The 21,727-nt window shown below is 34.8% G+C and overlaps 1 protein-coding gene across 1 annotated transcript; it reads left to right on the forward strand.

The window, feature by feature from the left end:
• Nucleotides 1-11,015: 11,015 nt before the first annotated feature.
• On the forward strand, nt 11,016-15,810 carry LOC113727413 (uncharacterized). The gene is made up of 5 exons (XM_027251567.2): nt 11,016-11,508; nt 12,624-12,785; nt 12,865-13,037; nt 13,164-15,273; nt 15,431-15,810. Exons 1-5 carry the CDS (start codon nt 11,380-11,382, stop codon nt 15,485-15,487), a joined length of 2,631 nt encoding a protein of 876 aa, XP_027107368.2. The 5' UTR covers nt 11,016-11,379; the 3' UTR covers nt 15,488-15,810.
• Nucleotides 15,811-21,727: the final 5,917 nt, after the last annotated feature.

Here is a 21,727-nt window from a genome sequence, read left to right on the forward strand (position 1 = left end):
TTGCCTATTGACTTGGGTTTGGGATTAGGATTTTTTATACGAAATTAATGAGTTAATCACTTAGTTACCAAATTAATGATTACTTGCAACTGTTAATGTAGAGGCAGGATTCAAATGGTTTACTATAAGAATGCATCATGGGGGAAAGATTCGTTGGGAAAGTTACATAAGTTTTGTTGTTGGTAATGTGGACCATGTAAACATATGTGATTGTGAATGGATGCCAATTCATGAACTGAATGAAATGGCAGAGGAACTGGGTCATATTAAGGAAACCATAGTGTATTACTATCTTAACCAACCAAAGATCTTACTGTGGGTTGAGGGAATTGTGTACAAATGCTGTTGTAAACAAATTTTGCAACCGAACCTATGAATACAAAGTGATGGAGGTTTATTGTCACCACTTAATAATTGAAGAAATTGATCAAGTTTTGATGGGAGTCTTGTAAGGGAAATTTAGTAGAGAAGAAGAAATATGGTATGGTAATTGAAGAACTAGATGATGAAGGTAGGGTGTTTAGGGAACCTTGTTTTGAAGTGGTATGCAGTGGATTAGGGCTATCATAGTCAACTTGGCAAAATGTTGACAATGGCACAATTACTTCAGCACGTCCATCAAGGGAGAATGAGGCAATAGTTGAAAGTGCAAGACATAGGGCACTACATATGAGAGACCTCCAAAGATAGGGGGAGATATTGATGGTGAAGTGGAATCTGATTCAGATGTTGAAGTAGATAGGTTTGCTTGGGATGTTGGTTATTGTGGAGATAAGCAGCTTCTTTATAACCTAATTAGAGAAGGAGACTAGCAGCAAGTGAATACAAGAGAAGAACAGTAGCATGATACACCTGAGTCTTCTCGGCAGGCTAGAAACAAGAATTAGCAGTCTAAATTCTAATCAGGAGCTAACTAATGTTCAGTAGAAAATGAAAACAACAACCAGCAAATACAACAGCTCTTAGTTGAGGAGGGAACCAACAATCAGCAACCACAGATGCCTAAATTAAGGAAGGAGTAGGTAAGGAGAAGAAGAGAGAAATCAGTAGATGAAGCATCACATCTGGACGGGTAGACAAATTCATTCGGTGAAAACAATGTACTTAATCACTTAAGCAGTGATTATGGATCATCAGATGAAGAAAGGGACTAGTTTGAAGGGAGATACAAGAGATTTGTATAGGATAAGTTCATGATGGATCCCAGGTTTGAATTGGGGATGAAATTTGAGTCAAGGCAACAATTCAATACAGCAGTGACCGAAAATAGTATCAAAAAGGGCAAACCAGTCTGGACATGCAAAAAATGATACCAAAAGGGTGAGGGTTGTTTGTAAAGACCCATGTCCTTGGGTTGTGTTTGCATCAATTAAGAAGGCACTTGGTACATCAGACTTGGTGGTAAAGATGATGCATGATGTGCATGACAATTGCAATCATGTTTGGAAGAATAAAAACATTACTTCCAAGTGGTTGTCCAATAGGTATGTGGAGAGAATCAGGGCTAACACAAAGATGCCTATTAGGGAGTTTAGACAAACTATTCATAAGGACTACGAGGCTAAGGCTTCTAAATGAGTGGCTAGAAAAACAAGGGCCAAAGCTATGCAGCTTATAAAAGGGTTTGCAGAGGTACAATACAAGAAGATTTGGGAATATTACAATGAAATAAAGAAGACACATGAGAGAAGTACTATGGAGGTCATGTTTACTCCATTCAGACAATCTTCAGGTAATCCAAGATTCATGCGACTGTATTGCTATCTTAGACCACTTAACCAAGGCTTTAAGGCTAGTTGTAGGCCTATTATAGGCTTAGATGGATGCTATCTAAAATGCACTTATCCAGGACAATTACTTACTGTCCTTGAGATAGATCCTAACAATGACTACTGGCCAATTGGATGGGCAGTCATGGAGAAAGAAATCACTGAACAGTGGACATGGTTTCTGAAGTTGTTGAGTGAGGATTTGGAAATAGAAAACCAATTCCATTACACTTTTATCTCTTATCAACAAAAGGTTATGTACTATAATTTTTTTAGATTTCATTTTATAAGCAGTCATTAAGACAAATGTTTACTTTTCGTTTTATATTACAGGGACTAGATAGAGCATTAGTTGAGGTGCTCCCAAACTGTGAGCATTGATATTGTGTGCAGTATTTGTACATAAATTTCAAGAAAAAGCATCCAAGAGAGGTGTTGAAGGAAAGATTCTGGAATATTGCATGCTGTCTACACTTGAGCACTTCAATAAGGCAATGGCAGATTTGAAAGCATATGACAAGGAAGCACATAGTTGGGTGAAAAAGGCATCTCATCCTCAACATTGGTGCAAGGCATTTTTCCCAACTCATGCCAAATGTGATATGTTGGTTAATAACCTTTATGAGTCTTTCAATATTCATATCCTTGAAATCAGGGATTAGCTTATAATTTCACTGCTACAGTCCATCAGTGAATATATTATGGACAGGATTCAACAAAGAAAGACAGCCATGGAGAAGCGTAAAGGTCCTATTGGACCGCTGCCCAGTGAAATTGTTGGTAAAAGGGTCAAGCGTTCAACTCACTAAAATCCTATTTAGAATTCTGCTATTAGTTATCAAGTGAGAGGCCCAAGAGGTCACCAATATGCTGTAGACCTAAAGAAAAGGTAGTGCACATGTAACTTGTGGGCCGTAAGTGGAATTCCTTGCTATCATGCAATAGCTACAATTCATAGAAATAATGGAAACTCTTACAACAAACTTGAAGGGTGCTACAGTAAAAAATCTATTTCTGAAGATATATTATAATATCCTCCAACCAATTAGTGGTGAAATTCTATGGCTTCCATCCACCATGCCTCTATTGGACTCATCACTCATAGTTGCTCAACCTGGGAGGCCAAGAAAGGCTTGAAGAAGAGACATCACCAAGAGGAAAAATCATGGTAGAAAACTGAGAAAAAGAATTGTTATACATTGTAGAAAGTGTGGGAAAGTAGGTCGCAATGCAGCTACATGCAAAGAAGGATCTAGGCAATCTAATCAAGTAGAAGAAAGTACTAATAATGGCGTACATACTCCACAGGATACTAATGATGGTATACATACTTCAAAGGGTATATCTATGAGGCCATTTAAAAGACAGATTCTAAGTATTCAGAAATTGTGCTACACATGCAAACGAATATTAAAATCTTACTTTTTTAAATTTGCTGCCTTTGACAAGTTAGAAAGAACCAGCAAAGTAATCAAAGGAGGACTATGTGGTAGCAATCACCTCAACTCCATGATCATAATGGGCATCAATAGTCTCCATTTGAATCTGTACACCAATATGAGCATCAAAATGAGAACCAACAACAACAACTGGATTAGCAAGACTACCAATCTTCATTCCACCATGTTAATCTTGAAGAACAATAGGCCTCTACTAGCACTCCCTCAACACAACAACCAACTCCTAAGAGGCAGAAGCGAAAAAGAGCTTCAAAATAGCCTTTGATAGATCCTGATAAAGGAGTTATCAATTTGAACCATGCATATTTAGGCAAGCAACCTCTCTTCACTATTGGAAATTGGAGGAAAAAATGAAATGGAAGGGGCAGAGGAAGAGCAGGTAGAGGAAGGAGAATTGGAGGTAGAAAAGAAAAAGGTGCAACTTAAAAGTCCAACAAGGCCATAAATTAGTCTTTTATTGCTATAGTCAGTAGCACTTTATTGAACAATGGGTGGATTTCTTTTGACTAGGAAACATATTTTGTAATTGTAAATAGACAGCTTTTGACCAAGTAATTAGCTTTTTGTCCAACAGCTTAGTATTTTGTATAAATGGATTAGTTTTTTTGTTTACTGATCATTAAATGGTCAAGCTTGATTACTGTATCCCTTTTGATTGCTATGTTGGCTTTTATCCACTTGTGAATGAATGAGTATAATAGGCATTCTGGTTATATATGTTTCTGTTATTTTTAACATTGATTAAATTGTTCTCATTCTACTATCTTTATGTGGTGGCTATAATAATTTTAAAGCAACACTAGTTTAGATCAAACTTCATTCCATTACTTCCATTCTTCAAAAAGTATGGAGTACATTTCAATTTCAAACTGGTTCGCTAACACTACAAAAGGCCAACGTAATATGGAAGGATTACAACAGATTTTTTATATAAACACAATAGACCAGATTACTTCATCATTATCTCGATGGACACAACTTTCACATGAACACAATTTTCATAGGGCTTCTTCAATCTACAACACTCCAGGAGTCCATCTTTCATCTCGATGCCAAACCACCATTAATAACATTAAAACCCAAGAGAGTACTAGTAGCCTTACAAGCCACTTCCTAATCTTTTTTTGCCTAGCCAATTCTTGTTCCATCTCCTTCACTTTCACCTTTAACTTTGTAGCTTTTGACTCTAATTTGTTCAATAAATCTTGCAATTCATCCCTTTGTTCCTCAGTTGCATTCACCCTTCTTAAAAGTCCAGGTATCACCTCAATTGACTACCGACACCACCTTATTTTGCAATTGGATCAATTTACCATAGGTGCACATGAAGTTGAAGATTCAACACTCCAACTCTCTTCATGTGCACCTATGGTAAATTCACCATTCTTACCAGGATTCCGAGATTTCCATGAAGTCACCACCTTCATCAATTTACCATAGGTGCACATGAAGAGAGTTGGAGTGTTGAATCTTCTTATTTTTGGATCAATTGAGGGCCTCTCAATCTACTGCTACTAGTCCTCATAGCTTCTTTCCCGATTGGAATAAAGAAGGAGATTTGAGGAAAGTCCCCATGTTGTGATAACGAGATTATCCCAAATAAATGTCATGTGAGTAGTCCGTGATGTGTTTTCCATCAATCTTAATAGTCAAATTGGATGGAAGGACTATGACTACACATTTTTATTAATTGGAAGACTACATTTATGTACTTATTAGTTGGAGGATTAAAAGTGCGCAAAGTTGAAAGTTCGAGAACCACTGCAGTTTTTTGCCCAATGTAATAATGTATCTTTTGGTACTTCAAAGTGATGAGAATTGCTTCAACTTAAACCGTACTTTTTTGTTTTTAATAGACAAATGTAATAATGTACTTTTTGGTCTTTATTACAACATGTGAATATACCAGCATTGGACCAAATTGTGTTGGTTATATTATTAGTTTTCATTCTTTTATCTAATCAGCTTCTTGGAAAGAAAAAATGATACCACAATCTGGTGGCAGTGGTATGCATAGCCAGCCCCACCTTGTGTTTTGTTATTCAAGCTTTCTTTTTCTTGTTTTATTTTGATATCTCAGTTGCACTTTTTTTAAAATTGAAATTGAATAAAATTTACTTTAAATCTTGAAGGTTACGCCATACTCAAGGGATGGAGAGTATTGCCCTGGATCAAGAGCATTTAGAGATGGAGCTGCTCAAGGCAATCCTGTACTTGCTGGAGTTGGTGGTTTGATTAGAGATCACAATGGTAGATGGACAAAAGGCTTTAGTTAAAGACTAGAACATGCAAAAATTATTTCTACTAAACGTTGGGGCCTTAGAGATGACTTGATGCTTGCAAAACCTTCAATCTACTTTCTTTGGAAATTGAACCAGATGCACCTATAGTTATTAACATGATTCACTTAGCATATATTTTCACTAATAAGCATGCTTGCTTGACATTTTCTTCCATGTGACACACATCAATTAAGCATACTTATCATAAAGCAAATAGATGTGCAACTACATTGACTAGATTAGGGTTGTATCAGACATGTACCATTTCGTTTTTTGATGTAATGCCTTTACAACTTAATAGACTTTTGTAGGAGGATTATTGTGGAGTTAGTACTCCACAACTTGCAATTGACTGATTATCTTTTATGCCATCTCCTTTTATTACAAAAGAAAAAACTTTATCTAATCAGCCTTGTCGGGCATAATTTGCATGGAAGAATGATTATATGCTGCATTAAACCTTTTCATCCCAAGTTTAGGCCTGTTAATATGCCGCCTACAATATAATCACTTCTTACTTTACAGATGAAGTTTTTAATATAAACAATGTCAATTTAACAATCTTGACATCAATAATTTCACTTCTTATTTTACAATATAATCAAATCATTTTGGGCGTCATGAGTACGATTCTATGCATGTTTTTAACTTTTTACTGTGAGCATGATTTTAATTTCTTACCATGCACAAGCTTGGTATTCTTCTGCCAATATATGGAAACATGACAACTATGAGTTCCAAACCCATAAACATTCACAGGCAACCCTAGAAACTCACTCTAAAAACAATTCATCCCTCAATAACTTCCCAAAATGATGAAATCCATAGGGTATCCAAACACTATTCAAAGCTATTCTCCCTTTTATGTAGCTACGATAATGAAGAGTTATAGCCAAGAATTCTGTCTGGCATAATAATCTTGGATTATCTTTTATTCTAGGTAATCATGAATAATGTCTGTTGGCATATATCATTGTATATTGTATATGCTGTACCTTAAGCAAGTATGATAACAAAGTGCTAGTTTATATGCAACATATATATCTATGACATGATCATCTTGTTTATATGACCTAATCTTTTCCCAACTTATTTCCCAATTTTTTTTTGGAAGTTACATTTTCATGGATGATTTGAGTAATGTTGAAATTTCCTACTTTCTTGTTAGAAATGTGTTCCATCAATTCATCAGACTTTCCAGAGGAAAATCAATGGACTTTATAATTGCTTGTATAGACACTAGTAGAATTAATATTGACACTTAAAAACAAGTACATACACTAACACTATTTTTGCGTACAAATTTAGATATATGATAAAATTTATTGTGTTTTTACATATTGTTATATAAGTGTTTACGTTGAGTCTTAGTTTTGTACATTTGTATCTGTTAGTGTCTGCACTACGTAGCCCTTAATACAAGCTTTTCAAACAAATTTCCAGGTTCGTACCCAAATTAGTGACAAGTTATCAACTTAGAAATTTACAGATTTCAAACCTGATTGAGATTATATAGAAAGTATTTAAGGTAAGATTGGAAAGAATAATTAACTATTAAATTTTATTAAAATAGTATGTATTTGTCTATTTGGTGTTCTAAGGGCAAACAATAAGCAGTGGATTCAATGTTATTTTTTCTGCAAAATGTAAATGTTTTTTAGGGAAGTGCGGCAATTCAGGGATTGGGTGCTAATTTTAAAGCTTTATTAGTTGGCCATCCTTTTGTTTTTTGCGTGCTTATTTAGGCATCAAATAGGAAAAAAATCCATATAGAAAAGGGTCTATTGAAATTGGGCATTCCTTAAAATGAAATTCAAATGTTGCTGTTTTGAAAAAATAAAATGAAATCTAAAATGTATGTAAATACAAAAGAAGATAATAAATATGAGTTTGTGCACTCACATGATAATATGAGTGTGAATTTAACCAAAAAAGGGTAAAAAACGTTGGTGGCCATTAACTTATTCCCTACATCTAATTTTGACCATCAAACTATTTTCCGTCTCAATTCAACTACTTATCTAACTAACCAATATACTCGTGGTCATTTCATTGGATTTTGCTATTAATTTACAAAATAAATCAAACACATGCAAATCACATGTCAGAATTTAAGGATAAATATGTCCATTGAACTTCTCAATCTAAACCTAAAAACTCCTAAGATTATTAAACTATTTCACTTGTACACTTTTGGCCATTTAAATATTTTTTGTTTTAGTATAGTCACTAAACTCTTAAATCGATATACTAGTGGTCATTCTATCAAATATTTCTGTTAATGCTAACAGAATGAGCTCCATGTGCATTTCACGTACCAAAAACAAGCACAATTTCATAAGGTCAATTTTTTTAGATTTTTTCCATCTAGAGTTTTAGATTTTTTAATTAACAAAAAAAATTTAGAATCTTTAATATTTGCTTTAATATATTCTAATTTACAAGTTTCAACAAAAAATCTAAATTATATGCTCAAGTTCTTGTGAATTATTCCCAAGAACCCTGAAATAAAATGAAAATAGTAGGTCTAATAACAAAATTTGAAGGAAAGCTTGCTAATATACTATTTTGGTTATTTGTGATAAGTGCATAGCTTACATGTTTTAAGTATGTTTTGTTAGTTAGTTTTGGTGTGTTTTATTTAGTTTTATAACTAATTAGTTAGGATTCTAGTGAAAATATGCATTTTGTGGTTTAATTGATAAAAATTTCATTTCTATGGATTTTTATGGTGAAAATTTCATGTTTTTATAAGTTTAAAGATTCAATCATCAATTGGAGTGATTTGAGAAGATAATTGGATGATTGATGATGGTTTGAAGTGATAAAAAGAAGATATGAAGTGCAAAATACTCAAAGGATGAAATGCAAGTTTTCCAGCTTTGACATCTTGTGGTATTTCGGTAATATCTTGAGTTACAAGTATCGGATTAAGGTGATTCTTGTACCATTTTAAAACTAAGAGATATATCTACATTTGGTATGAGATATCGAAGTCCAGTTCAGTTGTTTTCATTGTCAAAATGTTGAAATACAGAAGTGCATTTTTATGGTCAAAAGCTGAAACAGAGTTCTGACCAGTCAAAAGTATTTTGGTCATTTCTCAATCCACAGACCTCCAAATTAGATGATCTTGATGCATTGGAAAACTAACTCAAAGGGCTATAACTTTTATGTTTTACACAAGAGTTAATTCAGCCTCTATCATCAATAAAATATCAGTTAAATTTGTACAAAAAATAGAGTAAGTAAATCCGAGTTTGGATCTGTACTAAACCTGACCTCTGATAAACTTCTGTAATCAGAAGGCTACATCCGAGGGGAGGATTCGAGCTCGGATCCCCATGTTACAGGCCTCAGATCCTAATGTGCAGTGAAGATAAAAATGAAGAAAAATGAGATCCAAGGGGTATTTTGAACGATCTGACCTCGGATCTTGCCCTCGGATCCCTAATTGCGGCTCTACAACTTGCTCTGCAACTTGTGCTATGTTCACACAAGCTTTTTGACCAATTTATCTACAAGAAATCCGGATGGAACTGAGCAAGCAAGTATAGAGAATTCAAGAAGCATCTTTTGGTGATTCAAAGGAGCAATTTACATCAACTTTAACAACTCACCATGATCTTGAATTCTTCTATAAATAGAGGCTTTGGAGAACATTTTCACAACTTTGGAAGGCTAGAGAAATTCACAAAAGATGTAGTCTTTACTAGAATTTCCTTAGTTCATTAGTTAGAGTAGAATAGTTTAGGTAGTTATGTGTGTTATCTACTCTTGTATATTGGTTATATTAGGATGAAGATGGAGATGAAGAAGGAGGGGTTGAAACTTATGTGACAAGGGTTATCTCTTCTCTAACTCTTTATCTTTTGTATTGGATTCTTAAGTATGGTTAATATGCAAGTTTTGGATTTGTATTTTTACATGTTTTGCTAAAGTTTATGCCTAGAGTTATGGATGAACTTTCTGTATTTTGTTAGCGATTTTTACTTGGTTATTTGATGATATTATTTTGAGCAAGTTATTTATCACTTTTGCTTTTTTAATCATGATTAACTGGTCATTAATTGTGATAATTTTAAGGTGTTAAGTTTGCAATGAGAATTGAAATTAACACTAGTTTAAGGAAGTGATAAACCTAGGGAGTACACTCACGAAAGTAGAGGTGCACCTTTGTGACTTTAGTGACTTGTTTCATGTAATTTCATAGAAGAAATGGAGTTGTAATTAGTTTCATAACCACGAAAGTAGGTATGAATTAACTATAGGTATAGTGAATACACCGGTGAAAGTGGGTATCACATATATTAGGAAATTACACCATAACTAACGAAGATAATAGCATTCACTTAACTGGTAATTCATTTGCAGGAGTAATAAGAAATTCCATATCCTAGGAGCTTTCTATTGTTATTTTTATTATTTTTATCTCATTATTTATAGTTTAGATTCAATATATAGTACATTTGATAATCTAAATAATAAAAGAGTTCGAAAAATATAGGTAATTGACAATCTTCCTTGTGGGATCGACATCTAATACCCCTATGCTCAATAAACGACTCGTATACTTGCGAAAAATCGCATGTGGGGTATTTAAGATTTATAAATGTAAAACTTGACTGTGAAATGAGCTTAATTGTTATATGTATATCCCACGTTCGTCAAGTTGTGTGACCAATTTGAATGAAAGATCATTAAGAATATATTGTTTGTATTAATGGCTATTTAAAACTTTTGTCTTATCTATTTGGATGAATTTTCCTATGGTCTTGGGTGTATGTAGTGCACATACAACTCATTCCGTTAGGTTTAATATCGAATTTAGACGGAATGACCACTAACATACACATTTGTGAGTTGAGTAGCCATTTTGAATTAAAAAATAATTGAGTGATTAGTATGCGATCAAAATAGTGGTCATTGAAATTTCTAAGGGTCGGAAGTTCAATGGACATATTTATTCTTAGATTTGACACGTGACTTGCACATGTTAGGTTTTTTTTTTTTTTTTTTTTGTAGATTAAGAACAAAATCTGATGAACTGGTTATAGGTGCACTGATTAGTTAATTGAGTGACTGAATTGAGACAAAAAAAATAGTTTAATATTAAAAAATAGACACAAGGAATAGTTTAATGGCCACAGAAACTTGTAGCCAATAATAAAAAAAAAGACCATGTATGTGTATTAACGAGTGTAGTAAAAACCCTATTGAAAGGAATGCTTCTATTTCTAACCATGATTTCTCATCCCAGAAAATCTAGCTTTTATTTTGTCCATTGCATTACTGCCAATTTAATCTTTAGTATCACACAAAATAGGACTAAAAAATGTAACATAAATGGCCATTTATTTTGTATACAATCATCCAACAAAGAAGTAACCCTAAGTCTTGCATTCCTGAAGATCTTGTTCTCTGAAAGTATCAATTGGATTGTATTTTTGTTGGGGGAATCAATCCGAATGTATTGATTAGCCTTTAATTGAGCTTATCTCAAAAGAGGGCATACCCGGGTGTAGGAAATATCCACTTCATTAGAACCTAATATCCGCCGGATCTCTTTCGGATCTTTTCTCCTAAATAAAAATGGACCGTTGGAAAGGAAAGAATCGTAACGGATAGTTTTCCTTTTAAAAACAAAAAACCACATTCCGGTTCAAGAAACCCGTTCAATATTTCATCATCTGACAAGAAATCAAGAAAAGTTCCATCTCTCATACTCTCCATTTTCACGAAATCCATCTTCTCTAAACCAAGAATTTTAGTAGTATACGTGAATCAATCTCTTGGACCATCAAGAAATATAGCAGGGCATTCATTGATCGATCATCAAAATCTTGAAAAGCTATCTATCTGAGGCAAATGGATCTTGGATGCTTCGACATGGGTTGTATCGAAACGGAAAGAAAAGATGCTTCCCCTGAGAAAGAGAGTAGCAGTAGTAGTACTAGTTCAAGTGATTCTGTGATGGCTACTTCTAAGATCGGAAAGGTACTTTCTTTCTACTCATTTTTCTTTTAATCAGAGAAAAATGAAAAGAAATTACTGGCTTTCCTGGCTTCTACTACCTGGATTTTTTTTGTGGATTGTGTCTGTATTTATAATGTTGACATCTCTTGACTCTGTGATTTGTTCTTTTTTATCTGGTTTTGGCGGGTTGATTTGTAAAGTTTATCAGGGTTGTACTGAACTTTGATTAACAGTCTGTTTTGTTTTCTGAAAATTGATTTTCTTTCTATTTGGAACTTTAGATCCTGTATTTTATTGGATGTTAAGATATTTAATTTAATATGGGTTTTTGGTTTCATATATGTAATTGTAGGGACTGGGGGTTCTGATTTTCTTGTTGGTTCACTATGATGGGATTCTAATATAATTCTGCTATCACAACCCCACCAAACGAAATCTACCATGAGTGGGTGAAGAAATAGAAGAAAGTTTTGAAAGTCCGCTAACTTTTGAATTCTAGAAGGGTACGGAAATGCAGATAGTCATTGACATCTTGGAAAATGGTTCTACCTCAGTGATAAGTTGTACGGTTTAGAAATTTTGTACCGTTTTAAAAAACAAGAAGGATTTTGGGTTGGAACTACTGGAGTAACCCATTGTGTTGATCCTTTTCTACTTTGCATCTCATCTTTATTTCTTATGAGAAGAATTTGTATCTTAGTTTCTTAACAAGTTAATTGTTTCAACTGTTTATTGCTAAATTGAGTTACTTGTCATGTTTGCTTATACCATGTTATAACACAACAAAGGGCTCAGAGGTATAGTTTTGATCAGTTAATCCCCAAGTATAGCCCTTTCAGTATGCATAGTCCTATGATATGTGATAGAATCATGGAATGCAGAATCTAAAATGACAGTGTCAATAGAGACTAACTTCATCCTTCTTACAGGAACATGGTTACTCTTATTGTTTCCCTGAAATCAACTTGAGGCTAAGTAGCATATTGAACAATGTTTAGTAGATTGGTAGTTTATGATGACGCCTCCGGTTTATTGGAGCACAGCTTTCTGAAAATTGCCGGACGGATTTTGTAAATTCCTTTATTACTGATTTGGTGTCCTTTAGCATTTTCTGATTTTCTCTTTACGCTATGTAGCAAAATAAAGCAGTTAAAGAATCTGGACAGTCCAATTGGAATGTCTTAAACAAATGTACATCACAGATTAGAAAGCCGCCTCATCGGAGAACTTCACCTCTAAACTGGTTCCCTCGGAAGAAGGTGGACTCATACTTGAAAAGGAAAATAAAATTGCTGCAGGTAGTTTTATGTGCACCAACCATCTCCTGAATTGGTTTGTCTTTTGCCCGAATTTTTGACTCGGACAATGTATATACAGGAAGTAGATGGAATGAATTTAACTCTGGATGAGACTTTGGGTGATTCAAATCCTCATTACTCAAGAGTACTAAGAGAAAAAATTGCAGTAAAGGAAGCTGCAAGTAAGGCAATTGAGGCTCGAAAGGCTGCAATGGTTGAAGCATCTTGGTGCAGAATACTTAAAGCAGCGAGGTACTGATGTTTTTATGAGATCCTCATAAGAAACTAAGAAACGAAGTGAAGCATGTTCCCTCTTAGACAGATTGGAAAAACATGTCTAGAATATTTTCTGATCATCTTTTTACTGTAATTTTACAGGATAGACTGTAAAGGTGCAGAAGTTCACATGTTTGAAGCAGAAAAAACTGCAGCAGAGGCATTTGAAGCTGCAACTACCCTTGGTGTAACCATGTATGACATAAAAGATTGCCCTCAAAAGCGTTGCAAAATTGAGACAACAGCTGCTAAAGGAGGAGGTTCGTCTACTCATACTGTTTCAGCATCTTTTGAAACTCCATTTGAGGTGGATAAACAAGTAGCTTGTGCAGTAAAGGCAGCATTAACCAAGCTTGCAAATTGTCCTTCCATAAAGAAGGATGACTTCAGAGAACTCCTACGTAAAATCAGTCAGAATCCAGATTCTGATCAAAACTTCCAGGACTTCTCGGAGTTCTCTTCTGAATGTGAATCAGATACTGGATCAGATTTTGAGAAAGAAATTTCTGGAGTGATGCAAAAGGAATACAAGGAAAGTCAAGTGTCTCAAAAGTTTAATATGACTAAACTTGAGGAAATGATGCTGGAAAGGCTTAAAGGTTTGCAAGAAGATGAGCTTGCTTCACTTGCGACTATAGTAGCAACTTGTGGTCTGAATGCTGCTCTTGCTGAAGTAGAAGGTTATAAGAAGCATAATTTAGACAGTGCTGCTGCTAATCATTACTCACGTCCTCATGCTTGTAGCAGATTGTCCATTTCTGGAGCAGGATCAGTAAGCAAATCTAACATTGAGGATCAGTTGAAGAAAAAGATGTCTGAAACAGAATTTCCAAGCCTGGACAAGTTTCTGGTGAAGCGACTTACAAGACTTGAAAAGGAGGTGCTAGAAGCAAAAAATGCTAGGATGAAAGAAGCTAACAATTTGAGTGAGCAGAAGCTAGACAATAAGCCTGATGATGATAGGTTATGCTCACTTGATTACACAAGTTCAGACCATAACAACCAAGACTCTGGAAGTAATCTTCAGAGGACTTCTCCAATGATTGAACTGGAAATTGAACAGGCCATGAAGAAATCAGGGGAAATGTTTAAAGAGGATCACAAGAATGTTGGTAAAGATACCAGTGTGTCTGACTTGGGTACTATTCTAGTGAAGCATTCTTCTAAGCTTCAGAAGGAGATTGAAGAGGCGAGGAGAAATGAAAAATGTTCCAAAATGAATACCAAAAAAGTGGACAGATTCTGTCCTGCAAAGCAAGATATTACAGAATTGCCCAGTCTAGACAAGTTTCTGGTAAAACATGTGTCTAGACTGGAAAAGGAGGTCCAGGAAGCAAAGAGCAGAAGAAATTTTGAGCCAATTGAAGGTGGCAAGGTTGCTGAGAGCAGAAAGGCTAGATCTTTGACTTCTTCTGGAGTTCCAGAAGAAACTTTATCATTATCGGCAAGAGACAATGCTCCTGAGGGGACCGAAAACATTGACTTGAACAAGAATGTTCTTGGAGAGGATAAGCAACCATCCTTGAAGGCAGCACAAGAGTTGTCACATGAAGGTCAATATAATGGATTGAAAGAAGCAGGAAATTGTCATCACAAGATCCTTACTACACCAGATAATGTTGGTCAAATGGGCGATACAGTGGAAGAAGTATCATCGAGAAGTCACCGCTATATCCAGAAACAAGATTTGAGAAATGGAGGAAATGGTACAACAGACTTTGAAAGTTTGGATAAGGTTTTAGTGAAGCATGTGTCAAGGTTGGAAAGAGAGAAAATGGAGTTTAAGGCCAAGGAAAAAGAAGCAACGAAGGTTAAGAGGAAGGACACCAAGAAAGGGTTAAATGAGGAGGGTGGTCAAGAGGGCAGCTTGGATCAGGTTCTGGTTATACACAGGTCCAGACTTGAAAGAGAAAAGATGGCAGCTGCTCAGCAATCAGAGGAAGAAGCAGCAATGAGTGTTCTGAGGAAGGACACCAAGAAAGAGTTAGACAAGTATGGTGGGCAGGAAAGCAGCTTGGATCAGGTTTTGGTTAAACACAAGTCTAGATTTGAAAGAGAAATTATGGTGGCAGCTGCTCAGCAATCAGAGGATCACATTAGGCATTCAGTTGCTCACCGAGAGGCAAGGCAGAAAGAGCTACAAGAAGCATGGGGAGGCATGAGCCTTGAAAATTCTATGCGTCCTCATCTCTCTAGGCTTCAAAGGGACAAGGCAAGTTCTCCTTTTCTTTTTTTCTTTTTTGTCCTCCTTTTTTTTTCAATCGAAAACTATCACTTTTGCCCCCTAGTAGTAATTTTGGTTTCATTATGTTCTGAGTCTGACCCAAAACTTCTCTTGGTCTTCTGATGTTTTCTTTCAATCTCATTAGGCTGCTTGGCTTAAAGCTGAAGAAGAGGAAAGGAGAAGAGCTGTGGAGACATCCTGATCCCCTATAATTTGCTTTGGCCTGTTTAGAATCTCATCTTTGGCATCCTATTCTGCTGTCAATCTCATCTTTTCTAGCTCAGAAATGTTCATTGATCCTTCTGCTTCTCGCGTCATCTCCTCAACTTTTCTATGGAGATAAAGCCTGTGTAGCTGCTCTTTCCCCTGGGCTAGGTTGGAAAATCAGGCTTTATATCACAAGGGAATTTTTTTGTTGGATATTTCTACTAGATGTAATTGTAGGAAAAAAGTATAAAAGCATTGTCTTTCTTTTTTATTGATTTTTTTTGGTTAAGTTGAGCAAAAAGTGCTACTATTAGGTTTTCCTCTGTGTTACATTCAGCACTTTGATCCATTATCTTCCTCTAAGTTCATAATACCACTTCATTGGCCATTTTGAATTCTCTATTAAAGCTAAAGCAGTTTAATCTTAACAGAAAACTTAGCAAAAGAGAATCCAGCAGAAAGGCTGGCCAACAGAAATTATATTCCAACCAAGTTAGAGGCAAAAATAAAAAGTAAGTTGTCATTTTAACCTTAAAAAATAAATATAAAAGCATATTGATGCAATTCTCTCTTTTTTTGGCTACTATTACGTTTTCCTCTGTGTTACATTCAGCACTTTGATCCATTATCTTCCTATAAGTTCATAATACAACTTCATTGGCCATTTTGAATTCTCTATTAAAGCAGTTTAATCTTAACAGAAAACTTAACAATAGAGAATCCAGCAGAAAGGCTGGCCAACAGAAATTATATTCCAACTAAGTTAGAGGCAAAAATAAAACGAAAGTTGTCATTTTTGGGTTTCATATGCTGGCTTAAAGTTGAACCCAAACTGTAATACTAGTTCATAGAACTTCTCTGTGTTACTGGTTAACAACTTGTGTACCCATTTAGGGGCTACTCTTGGCAATGTTTGTTTTGAATTTCTTTGAACAGCCTGCTTGCAAACTGGTTCACTGAATCCAGAGGTGCTGGAGAATGTTTAATGCACATTTTTGTTTGGAAATATCTTGAGAACATCTGGCTGGATATTCTCCCTTGCTTGGCTCCCCAAGGCAGCTGGTTATTCATCTGCCACAGCTTCCTAAATACCATCCTATGCTCTCATCTCTCACACACATTCACTCAAGACACATTTCCATCATTTTCTGCCGAAGTTCATTATCTTGAGGTTACTAATTGTCCATGTTAGTATGCTGAGACGAAAACTGTTTAGTCTGTCCTGATATTCTTAACTGAGGACTTCTCAGTTAAAACACCTTGGGTGTCCTTCTGAAGATCCTGGCTTGCCTGGTCTTTCAGTTCAGTCACTTTTACAAACATTTTCATGTGCAGATTTAGAGAAATGTTTTATTAATGAATGCAGACTGATTTTAAGGGGTATCTTTGTTGTGATTACAGGTTTGGGTAATGTTCATTCCATCCTGGTGCTTCTCCTTAGGATTACATAATGTTGATTCAGAAGCTTGTATAAATTGTCCAATTGACCATAAAAGGTAAAAACTGCTTATCTAGGATTAGATATTTGGCTGCACATAGACATAGCTTCTCATAAGTTACTGACTGCTTAACTTGGAAAGCATTCGACTGTCATTGTACTTATTGACCCTGAGCTTAAGTCCAAGTGGCTTGTGTGCAGAGGCAAGCACAGTGCTCAAGTCCAAGGGACCTCCAGATTACTATGACAAATTGAGTGAAAAAAGAACAGGTACAGTACTCTCTCTTGCTCTCTCTCTATCTCCCTTATCTCCTTCTATCCATCTCTCCAGCCTTGAATGCCTCACTCTCTGTTTTCCAAACATTCACATCAATCTCTTTTCCCTTTACTTGTAACCTTTTGCAGCACAAAATTTGATATTCCTTACCTACTTCACTGATTTAGGTATTTATGCATTTTACATGCTATAAACTTTATATTGTTGGTTATTGCCTATTACTTTTCATTTCTCGTTCACCTTTTTAAACTAAGAGACACTCATGTGGAAAGCAAGCTTTACTTCATCAGTAAGCTTGTTTGCAAACATCATTTGAGATGTGTATACTATGTTACCATGAAAACTTGGATATAAATCTGCAGGTGCTGGCTGAAAACCTGTACTTATCCTAGAATATCATTGCATGTGCTGAGAAGTAAAATCCATAATTCTATGGTTCTTCTACTATCAACTGTGTCAAGCATCAGCTCCAGAAGTAGATTGAAGATTATGAGTTTCAAAGATCAATGGGTCATTATTCATGAAAATCAAAATATTAGCTAGTTTTACGTGTTTGCTTTTCTCAAGGATTGAAAAAGGTAACAACAAATTCTTGGGACTCCGGATCAGGCTTGGGGCTGTCTTTTGGTGACGTGCTGCCTACATATTCTATGGATTTTATCAGTTCATATTGCTATATTCATTGTGCTATGAAAGATTTGATGACTTTTCTGTAGCTTAAGCTGATGCATACAATTAAGAATAGTATACAACTTATCTTACAGAGGTCCATTCTGATCCTTAGTCTGCTACAATATGTCAAAGCCCTTTAGTATATTGAGTACCAGTACTCTGAACCTTTGAATCACTTAATGGATCAATTGCCATAAGAAAGGATTACTACTTATTAGATGGTTGACTTGCATGCCTGGGCTGTGGACTTCTAGACCATTTTGGAGCACATAGTTAGTAGATGAGCTCCAACGTTATTTCCCTTCATTTGCTTATGGTTTCTAAGACATACTTACTTAGGAGTTTCGCAACCCATTAAATCAAATTTCATGTGCAGATCTATCCATCTGATTGTGGATGAACGTTTGTGTAGGTTAGATTACGTCTTTGATTGCGGAAATAGGTTGAGTTTTTTTATACATGTTGTTTTCTTAAAAAGTAGGTCCTGAAGATACTGTAAAGTGTCAAAAATGCAGATGCATACCTATGTAGGTATCCAATGCATCCAAGAAACAAGCCTCTGTCTTCTGCTCCGCTCTTTATGTGCTGATGGTGAGTGGAACTTTGCATGCCAATTCATAACTGTTGAAGAAACATGCCAATTCACATCTTGACAGCCATGTTTGAGTGATTTCAGTCTCTGTTTCCAATCTCTTAAATCAATTCGTAGCTTTATTTTCTCATATTCTCATCTCAGTAAGAGTGATTTACTTGTATTGTATGTTTGACCAAGTTTATTCTTTTGTGCGTGTGTTTGGTCACCTTTAGGTTTTTAATTAATGTCATATTTTGTCATTTGAGAAAGTTAGCCCATTCATGTCGGAACCAATCTACGATGCCAAGTATGTCATAACATAAACCTCAAACTTTATAGGCCTACTTTTTTTTTTCTTTTTTTTTTTTGTCGATAAAAGGAAATACATTTAGACGAGAATGGTGATTAAATATTGTGCAGTTAAACATAGAGTAATCCAAAGTATGGAGGATCAAAATGTGAGATTTTGCCATTGAAGTAGCATATTTACAATGGCATAAATTGATTCATCAAAGCTAATAGCATAAGCTGCACTTATTATTCTTCTATCTTAAAGCTAGCATTATGTGGGTCTTGGTTGACTGTCCTTGAATTTTGTAAATATAGTTGTCAGATTTTATATGTGAGTGAGCTTGAAAGTTTAATAAACACTAAAACTTGCCCAATCTATTGTCCAATATATTGCTCAAGGGAGACGCAGGCACAATGGAGACACGATAGATGGCTTTTTCATGTTTTTTTAACTTGGCAAGATTAGAAACTAAAATTAACTAAAGAGAGGGGCTAAATACACACCCTCCATACTAAATGCACACCTTATGCACTTATTGGACAAAAATAGTCTTAGCTTTTAAGTTGTAGGTTTATTTGATGCTTTTTTATAGTTTTAAGTAGGGGTAGGCACGGGTCGGGTACCTGTCCCTAATAAGATATGACTGACTCGACTCTAAAATATCGGATCAGCCATTTTGCGACTCTAACCCACTCCTAATGTTTTCGGGTACCCGCTATTCGGGTATCCGAAAAAAAGGGGTGGGTCATAGGGTACCCGCCCCTAAAAAAAAACTATTTTCCAATAAAAAAATATTTTTCACAATATCAACATGTTTTCCAATAAAAAAAGTATACTTTCCAATTAACATTGGTAGATATATTATAATCAAAATCCATGCATCACCATTCTCACACATTTCATCCAATAATCAAACCGATTTCATAAATTTAGTACATATTAGAATTATAATATCTAATAGATGAAACGAAATTTTATGATAATTTTGAGTACATCACCGTTCTCACGCATTTCATCCTTCTATAACATAACAAACACAGGGATAATAAGCATGTGGCAACTTTTCCAAGTATAACAAACACAAGGATAAAACGAAGTTTTATGATAATTTTGAGTACATCACCATTCTCACGTATTTCATCCTTTTACAACATAACAAACACAAGAATAATAAGTATATGACAACTTTTCCAACTTCCTTAAGGATATTGTGGTACAAGATTACATCCAAAATGAGTCGATTGTGGAATCAAGTCCGGAAAAGAATTGAACAGAGCTAAAAATTTTTGAAGAAAGTATAACCAAAATAATCTTGAAAAATTTTCCCCAACTTTCTTACATCTTTGGAATAGACCTTGTTGCATTAAAGGTGATGAAAAAGAAAAATAAATTTCTTGCACTAAAATAAAGGAAACAAATTTAAGAGACACAATTGCAATAAAATAAATAAATAAATGAAAGAGACAAATGTTTTCATTATCTAGCTAACAGAAAATTGGAGCTCCATACACAAATGTTTGATTGAATTAATCAAAATTTTGCAGTAAATATCGATGGAAGTAAAATAAAAATGAAAAAGGATGAAAGGGATGAACAATTTTTATGATAGAGTTTCACAAATTTTTCTTTGTTTTATTCATTTGGTTTAGGTTTCATCAAGAATATTCACTTTTTTTAGACAAGATGAGGAGAGGCGGATCATATGAGATTAAAATATGAGGTTGTGAACCACTTTACTTACACTTAGGATTAAAAATTATAAAATTATATAATGAACCCTTATTTTTTTAATATTTATATAATATAACCTGTGGGTCGGGTACCTGCAGGTTTTTATTTTGCTAATCCGTATCTGTATCCGTTTTTGCGGGTACTCGACTCGCATCTGCCCCGGCAAGAAAAATCGGATCGAATATCCTATTTTTCGGATTTGATCGGATCGGGTTGGTGGAGTTTCGGATCGAATCGGATTTTTTGCCCACCCCTAGTTTTAAGAAACATATATTTACACAGCAAAAAAGAGGTGTAAAACAAATGTTTGCATCATAATAGGGAACATTTCAAACATTTTACAAGTTGTCTGAGAATATTAATTTATAATTGATCTAACTATAAAAATTTTTTCAATTATTAATAATGATGTAAACAACAATATCTACATATTTCTATACCATTAAATCAAAATCTAAGCAATTTTCAAAGTGCAATATGCATTCATATTAACTACATACGAATATTTACTATTTGGTTATGTGTAAGTGTTAAAAAGTTTAACAAAATAAAGGTAGTAAATCATATATAATAGGAAAGAAGAACAAAATTAAAGCAACTTTAGAGAAAGATGAATTTTGAAATGAAATAAATAAGAACAAGGAATTTGTATATAAAACTTACATAAAGATTAGGGTGTGATTTTTTTTTCTTTAGAAAAGATATCACTATATCAAGTTTTGATTTAATTTTTAAAAGCTAAGAGGATCAATATCTAACAAAGAATGTATAGGGTGCAGATTTAGTATGAAGGGGTGTGAATTTAGTCCCTCCCTTAACTAAATCAACGACAAAGAAAACGTTGAAGACCCCAGGCTCCAAACTCCAATCGCTTCTTTTTATTTTGCTGATTTAGAGATTGTAAAATCATAGATACAATTGTATGTAATAATATATATGCACTAACACATCTTACATCTAACAATATAAAAGAGAAAGTTGGGTTATGAATAGTAATTTTTGGTCAAGCGGTTACGTTGCAATTATTGTTGGATGTGGAGGTTATTTTCGTCAATTGACAATTGTAATAACACGTACAGAATACATAGTCCAAGCCCAACACAATTATCTCCCACTATGCAGACATTTACATGCAACAAGTACCAACCCTACATTACCTCACTTACTATCCACAACAAATGCCATTAACTCTGCCCCAACTTCTACCACTTTATGACAACCCCATCGGTCTAAGCACCATTTTACCAGCAA

This window comes from Coffea arabica, chromosome 2c (genome assembly GCF_036785885.1).
Source record: "Coffea arabica cultivar ET-39 chromosome 2c, Coffea Arabica ET-39 HiFi, whole genome shotgun sequence".
NCBI lineage: Eukaryota > Viridiplantae > Streptophyta > Magnoliopsida > Gentianales > Rubiaceae > Coffea > Coffea arabica.